General features: G+C 40.8%; 1 protein-coding gene across 2 annotated transcripts in view; it reads left to right on the top strand.

Moving 5' to 3' along the window:
* The first annotated feature begins 6953 nt into the window (after positions 1-6953).
* Positions 6954-8243, top strand: part of PIKFYVE (phosphoinositide kinase, FYVE finger containing) — a 94744-nt gene continuing 93454 nt past the window's right edge. For both annotated transcript variants that reach the window (XM_006903008.1, XM_006903009.1), the window contains exon 1: positions 6954-7128. In XM_006903008.1, coding sequence (XP_006903070.1) covers positions 6957-7128 — 172 coding nt within the window. In that variant the 5' untranslated portion in view covers positions 6954-6956. The remainder of the gene's footprint in view (positions 7129-8243) is intronic.

Below are 8243 nucleotides of genomic sequence, written 5' to 3' on the forward strand. Positions count from 1 at the left end.
TTTGACATCCTCCCACAACTCATCTGGTCTTCGCTCATTAGTGTTCAAGGCCTCAAACCTGTTCCTGAGATGATTCTGAAATTCAGGTGGTATGTAATCAAAGAATGGGAGCCCCAGAGCAATGCCAACCATAATTTGTTATGATCCACATAGTCAAATGTTTTTGCATAGTCAATAAAGCACAAATAAACATTCTTCTGGTATTTTTTACTTTCAGCTAGGATCCATCTGACATCAGTCATGATATTCCTAGTGCTATGGCCTCTCCTAATCCTGCTTGAACTTCTGGTAGTTTTCTATGTACTGTTCTAGCTGTTCTTGAATGATCATCAGTAGTATTTTGCTTGCATGTGATATTAATGATATTGTTCAATAGTTGCCAATGGTGAGAATTGTCTGATTGTTGACCCTCCATTTGGGTTGTCGTCAGGTAAGAAAATACATTTCTATTTTTTAAAAACAATCCACTTGTGGTATATTTGTTAGAGCAGTAATAAATAATTAGTGCAGTGTCCTTGCTTCTAAGGAGCATTCTTTTGATAGTCTATGATGTGTGTAATACCCTTTGCTAACACAATTTAAAAGCACCAATTCTTCTTCAGTCTTCTTTATTTATGTCCAACTTTTACATGCATATAACACAATTGAAAATGGGTGAAATGCACGACAGTCTTTAAAGCAAAATCTTGCTATAGGTTCTTGGTAACAGATTTGTTCAATGCAACACTACTTCTACTACTGTTACTATTACTCTTTGCATTCAAATTGGTACTGACTCATAGCTGAAATGCTAGAGGTTTGGTTTTTTTTTAAGTGTTTGGTTTTAAATTTTTTTAATTTTTAGGCTTTAAATAGTATGGGAGAAGGAGTTTTGGTGGCCTAATGGCAAGAAGCTGTGCTGCAATCACATAGGTGTTGATTTTGAATCCATCAGATGCTCTGCTGGAGAAGGAGGGGCAATCTCCTTCTGTACCAGTCAGATCTGATTTGAAGGTATAAGACAAGAAAAGAGAGGAAAATAGTATGGGAGGAGATTTTTTTTTCCCCCCAGAGGAACTCTATCTTTGAATTAATAGTGAAAGTGCTTATGGGTTATGTCACTAGAGCCGCCTTCTCAAAGTAACTTTTGTTGTTATATACTATCAAGTAGTAACGGATTCAAAGCTAGCTGACCCTCTAGAGGGTTTTCAGAGGCAGTAAATCATACAGGAGGAGATTGCCCATCTTCTGCAGAGCAACTGGTAGATTTGAACTGTCTGCCTTTGTGTTGACAGTGCAACTTTTTACCACTAAGCCACCAGAGCTCCCTTCTCAAAGCAACAGTCACTTCATTTCTTGAATGCTGCTGCCAGAAGCATTGATTGTGTAGCCAGGTAAAAGAAATCCTTGACAGTTTCCATTTTTTCTCCATTTATCTTGAGGTTGATTATTGGTGGTCATGAGGACATTTTTATGTTGAGGTGCCTTCCATACTGAAGGCTATTGCTGGCATGTGCTATGGAGTGGGAACCTATTCATGGATGATCCTCCAGTGGATTTTTAGAGGCTGTAAGTCACACGGGAGGGGGATTGTCCATGTTTCTCCCATAGAACACATGGTTGATTCCAACTCCATGCCTTTGGATTGACATTGCAACTCCTTACACACGAGGTCACTAAAGCTCTCCATAGTCAACTGTAGCCAAGTTTTGGCTTGTCTGAAGCCAAGTGAACAGTGCTAGGGACGGGATAAAATGACAATAGCATTAGGCTGAGCAAGGCTGGGGTTGGTGATTTTACAACCATCAGTATTTGCAACACAAAACTAGAATAAAAAAAAAAATAGCTACCATCACTTAGCAGTTACTTTAGGTGAGGCAGTGTGCCAACTGCTTTGCATACATTGTCATATTTAATCCTAAAATTACCCCAGCCATAAAGTGGTGGTTGTTATGTGCCGTTGGGTCTCCTGCGACTCATGGAGACATAGTGCAATAGCCCTAAATAGTGCTCTATCTTGTGCCAATCTTATTGTCTCTAACACACCTAGCCCCATTACCCCAGCCACTGAATCAATCCATCTCATCGAAGGTCTTCCTCTCCTGCGCTGTCCCTCCACCATCCCAAGAATGATGTCCCTCTCCAAGGACTGGTCCCGCCTTGCAACATGTCCAAATATGTCAGACGAAGCTTCAGAATCCTTGTTATTATCACGTTTTACGGAGAAGAGTGGATAGGGCTAGTTCTTGGTGGAGTTAAGTTTGAAAACAGAAATTTCTTCCTCAACCTAACGTGAACGCTGAGCGCGGTAACATATTAGGCTACTGCCCACATTTTCCTGTATATACGGTAACCGCGACCCCATTCCACCCGTCCGGGTGACCGGGCGCGCGCAGCGCACACGCGCGCAGTTGCTCGGTCTTCCTCTAGGAAGGCTGAGGAAGCCACTGCTCGGCCCGGTCGCTGGGGACGACTCTATCTAGGTTGTACTCTTTCTGCCTGAGCATCTGATCACAACGTCCTGCGGGCGGGAAGGAGAGGGCGGAGTCTGTCATAGACCGGCTTGCTGATTGGAAGGGAGGAGGAATAGGGGGCGGAGCCTTCAGGGGAAGCTGGAAGTCGCATCAACCATGTAAGCAGCTTCGCTTCCTGCACCTATCAGGACTGCTGCTGCTGCGTCCCAGGCGCTGCGCTCGGGGCCGGCCCTCTGCCCCTGAGCTGGGGGGTCAGCGGCGGCTGGGTGGAAAAGGGCCGGCGGGGCCGGGGCGGAGGGCGTAGGTAAGGGAGGCGGCCTGGCGCGCGGCCAGCGGGAGCTGCGAATGAGGGACGAGGCCGACCTGGGGAGTTCCGGGGCCACAGCGGAGGGGAACCTGGGGGACAAGGAGAGAACCAGGATTCGACAGCTGGGAGCTGGAGTTGGGTTGCGACTGGATCGGGAAAAGGCCGAGGACCCCTCCCTGGAATCGCCGGTGCTGTCCCCTGCCTGGCGGGCGGGGAAGGCTGAGCCGGCTTCTCGTAGTGGTTTCCTTGGAAACATTTAAAGTTCCTTTGCGCATTCTTGTTCCGTGTGCCTTAACTTATTTTGGAGATGGATAGTTTCATTCCTCGTCCTTTTTGTTGCATGATCTTTTAGTGACTGCGCCAGGGGTGCATTGATAAGCAAGAAAACAAAGTTCATAAGCTACAGAAACGATACCAACCAACCGTGGAGTTGAAAAAGGAAAAGATGCTTGCTTGCCATTTGGCCCGCTCCGTTTCATGTTGTTTCAAAGTCTCATTTAAGGGGGAAATTGGATTTCTCAGCTAATATTTCCCGTTTGCTTAGAATAAATATCCAGTGGTGGTTGCTTTTAGAAATTGGAAGATCTTTTGCCCAGTGTAGAGATTATCGTTTTAAAGACAGTCAGAAAGAAATGTGCAAAAATGCTGGAATCATGTATAAAGCAGACTGGTCGTGTTACCTGTTGTGTGTATATTTTTCATTTTCTAGATTTGATTCACTATATCCTATGTTGTTGTAGTAGTACTGTATTGACCTGAGATGTCTTCCCCTTACTCTTGTTGTTATGTGCCGTTGAGTTGCTTATTACTCTTATTACACATACTTAATTTTGAATTAAGGAGATCTGGTCCGTGGTATCCATTAACCTCTTGGATAGCTATCCACAAGTTCAGTAGTTGGAATCCATCAGCTGAACTTTGGGAAAATGATGGCCAGATTCCTGTAAAAATGTATAACTTTGGAACTCTCATAAAGGGCAGTGAGTTTTTTGCTTGTTTATTGGCATTGATTAAGCACGTGACTGCTGACCCGAAGACTGGCCATTGGCACCACCAGCCTTTGTGAGAGAAAGATGTGGAAGTCAGCTTCAGTAAAGACTACTGTCTTTGAAACACCATGGGTCAGTTCTGCTCTGTCCTGTGGTGTTAGATTCCTTCAAGTCTACTACCAATCATTATGAACTTATGAACAGTGGATCTGAGCCTTATCCTATCCTGTGCCATCCTCATCTCTGATACACTTGGGCCTGTTGTTAAAGTCACCCTGTCAATCTGTCTTGTTGAGGTTCTTTTGCAGACTCTCCACCATTCCAGGTCTTTTTCCAAGGACTAGCTCATCCTGACTCCATGCACAGAGTATGTGAGATAAAGTTTTACCATCCTTTCCTCCAAGGGCACGTTCACCAAGCCATATATATTTGTTCTTTTTTTCAGTCCATGGGATATTCATTAGTCTACTCCAGTACCACAACTTAAAGGCATCGATGAGTCATCGATGATCCAGAAGAATCACCTTTAGTCATTGACCAGTTTTCAGATGCATAGCAAGTAATTGAAAAGATCATGGTTTTATTCTGTAGCATCACTGTAAGTTGGAACAGACTTGATTCCATCTGCTAAATTTTTATCATTGATCAATAGAGCAGGCTTATTGCTTACTTTTCAACTGATCGTCTTCTGATTGGCTTTATCAACACGGTGGTGTGTATTAACATGTGTATTACCGCTAGCTTTGGAATGGGAGGAAGTACTGGTGATGCATCAGAGGTCTTTGGATAAGTAGGTTGATATTTATAACAAGCACCTGTCAGGAAGAAGCCCTAGTTTATATCATAAACAGTTATTAAGGTGCCCGAGAATCAGAGTTGTATAGCTTTTCTTTACCTCTCGACCCTTGTGTCATTACATAATTATTAATTCTCTGTGATGGTAGTTAATGTTTCAGAGCATCTTCAAAGCATTTAGGCAGCAATAAAAGTTTCGAGTATGAGTGACCTTTAGAAGTAATACTGAGACTCTTCAGGCAAGGTTTGCATTGCACTTTTGATGTTCCTTGTGTCCAAGTGGAATGCATGCTGTTTTGGAGGCCTCTGGGCTGCTGTTATCACATGATCCTTCCCCTCAGAGCTTTTTCTTTTACCTCTTTGTTTGCATTTACACTTGTTCAATCACTAGTTTGTTTCCAGATGTTTTGTGCTTAAAAATGGGCAACAGTGACACTCTAGGATTGACCTCCTTGCCATAAAGAGAAAAAGATAGTAGAAACAGCGCTTACCTTCTTTTTCCTCTCCTCCCCCTTCTCCTTCCTCTTTTCTTTGCCAGGTCCACTTCCCTCTCCCGGCCTTCCAAAGAACGTTTGTTGCTAGCATACTGTCTGATCCAGGGTTTTTTTGCTTTAAAAAAAATTCTGTATCAGCTTGGAGAAGAGCTTTGGTTGTGGTTTTAAGTACTTGGCTGCTAACTGAAAGATCAGCGATTTGAATCCTCCAGTCACTCTGTGCAGAAAGATGTCGCAATCTGTTTCCATAAAAGATCACAGTCTTAAAATCATGTGGGGCAGTTCTACTTTATTCTTTAGGGACTCTAAGAGTCAGCATTGTCTTGATGGAAGTGAGTTTGGTTTTGCTTTATTAGCCAGAAAATTTTTAGTAATTATTGAGGAATTTAGATAGGCCATAATTGGAAACGTGTGAAGAGCCACAAAACTAGTTTTCATCTAAGGAAGAATTCTAGGCTGAGACTTGGTCCAACACTGAGTGTGTGACCTCAGGAAAGTCAGGATCATTGACTTAAAATCACTGTACCTTGGTTGCCTCCAGGTAAAATGTACCAAGTAAAACCAGCTGTCTGTGAATTAAAGGATCATTATAAAAATAAAGTGGTAGATGCGGTTTTGGAAATGAAAAGCATTTTCTAAGAGTACCATTAGACTAGAGTATAAAAGAGAGCATTTTCATGGTAAGAGTAATATATGATAAAAGTTAATACTTTTGTTGAGGAGCTATGATGTTGGCATGAAGTATTAATTATTGTTGTTAGGTGTCACTGAGTGGATTTCCAGCTCATGGTGACCCATGTGATAGAGTAGAGCTTTCCCAGAACATTTTCTTGGCTGTAAACTTGGGACAGATGACCAGGTCTTTATCTTTATCCTTTAACAATTTCTATACACATTGTTCAGCCAACCACCTAAGAAGTTGCCTCACCAGGGCAGGAAAGAATTCTCAACTCATTTTCACTTCTGTCTCATGTCATGTTGCATTTTCCTTCTCTTGTTCAGTTATGCTTTTTGGTAATTAAAAAAAAAGCCCTTTAAGAATATTCTCTTCTTAATGCTCCTATGTGTTTAGACTTAAAGGGACCAAAGGCAAGGTGATGTGCCCAGGAGGAAAGATGAAGTAGAGAACTTTGTGATTTGGATAGTTGTCATAGGTGTAATTTAGGGTAATTGTAGATGTTACATGAGAATGTTATTGAGGGATGATGATTTTCTTGGCAATATTTATGTTTACAAAAAGAAAATTTTAAGTAAGTAATCTAAAGCCTGGAAGGATTTATGTTTCTCTAAACTCTGTTCCATGTAACTTATTTAGAATATTTCTCTCCTTTAAGTGGAAAATTAGAAATAGTTTGGAAATACATTTTTGTTCTTCTTTGACTGCTCACATTTATACCTTCATTGCAAATATTTGTTACTTTATATTATTTATTTTTATATTTTCTATTATTTGTGTGCCATTGAGTCAGAACCGACCCACCATTTACCCTCCAGTGGCATTTTCAGAGGCAGTAAATCAAACAGGAAGAGGGAGGAGAATGCCCATCTTTCTCCCACAGAGCAGCTGGTGTATTCAAACCACGTACTTTGCTATTTGCATACTAATATTTTAACTTCTAATTGTATAGGGTATGTATAATCATAGCTTATGTGATTGAAACTTTGTTATGATTGAGAGTCTTAATGAGTGGTCTTAATTTGGAGTATATGCTAAACTACTAAACTAAACTTAGGTTCTGCTTAGGGTTTTTTTATTTTAAATTTTCTTGGGACTTTTATTTTTTAAATGTGCTGTTTGCTTCTCATAGGTCTGAGTCTAAAGGAATTGGATTTTTCAGATATTCAGCTATTGTTTGGCATTTGAATGTTGGACTTCCTAAGGAACACATATCTTGTTTCTTTTTTTCAGACTCATGAAATGGCCACAGATGACAAGCCTTCCCCCACACTGGACTCTGCTAATGATTTGCCTCGATCTCCCACTAGTCCTTCTCACCTCACACACTTTAAACCACTGACTCCTGACCAGGATGAACCACCTTTTAAATCTGCTTATAGTTCTTTTGTAAATCTCTTTCGATTTAACAAAGGTAAGACTGACTTTCAAAAATCAGAGAATTTACAGTTTTGATGCTCTGAAATCATTTTAACATTCCTGTTGTATCTTTGCAAGAAGTGGAATATTAACTAGGTGGTGGCTTTAATTATAGGTCACCTGGGTTGACTGTGTAAGAAAGGAAAGGTACAGTTTTTACTGTAGTCTTATTAATTATTGTTAACTACAGGTCTGAATTGAAAACTAAATGTTAAGGAAATTTTCTTTTTGAAGAAAAAAAGAACTTTTTTTTAAATATTCTTGAGTGACAATTTTCTTGAGTTCACAGAATGAACTTTTGTTCTTTAATGAGAGTTAATGGCAAAAGATATTAATTGAAGTACTGAAACTTATTAAAAAAATCAGCACATGGTATGAAGAATTTGTTTTTCAAAAATTGAAAGCTGTCAGCAGTCCTGTTGTTGTCTTAAACCCATCAGAGCAGTATGTACTTGTAATTAACATCAAGTGAAAACAAGAGCTCCTTTTAGCCAAGAACAAAGTGGTTGATCCTTTTTCTGAGAAAGATTGGTATGACATAAAGCCACCAGCTACATTCAGTATAAGACATATCGGGAAGACATTAGTCACAAGGACTCAAGGAACCAAAATTGCATCTGATGGACTCAAGTGTCATGTTTCTGAAGTGAGTCTGGCTGATTTGCAAAACGGTGAGGTTGCATTTTAAAAAATTCAAGCTAATTAGTGAGGATGTTCAAGGCAAAAACTGCCTCACCAATTTCCATGGCAGGGATCCTACTCGTGACAAAACTTGCTCCATGGTCAAAAAAAGGCAGACCATATATCTGCTTGGATGGCAGGCATGGTCTCTCTGGGGTATATTCCCAGTAATGGGATTGCTGGGTCAAATGGTATCTCTATTTGCAATTTTCTGAGAAAGTGCCACACCGCCTTCCACAATTGTTGCACCATCTTACATTCCCACCAACAGTGAATAAGAGTTCCAGTTCTCTACATCCTCGCCAGCATTTGTTGCTTGCTGTTCTGTTATATTTTGCTATTCTTACTGGGGTGAGATGATATCTCATAGTTGTTTTGATTTGCATCTCTCTTAGAGCTAGGGACTTTGAACATTTCTTCATGTGCTTG

The sequence above is a fragment of the Elephantulus edwardii genome, unplaced genomic scaffold (genome assembly GCF_000299155.1).
Source record: "Elephantulus edwardii isolate Elephantulus edwardi_28Jun2011 unplaced genomic scaffold, EleEdw1.0 scaffold00493, whole genome shotgun sequence".
In the NCBI taxonomy this organism is placed as follows: Eukaryota; Metazoa; Chordata; class Mammalia; order Macroscelidea; family Macroscelididae; genus Elephantulus; species Elephantulus edwardii.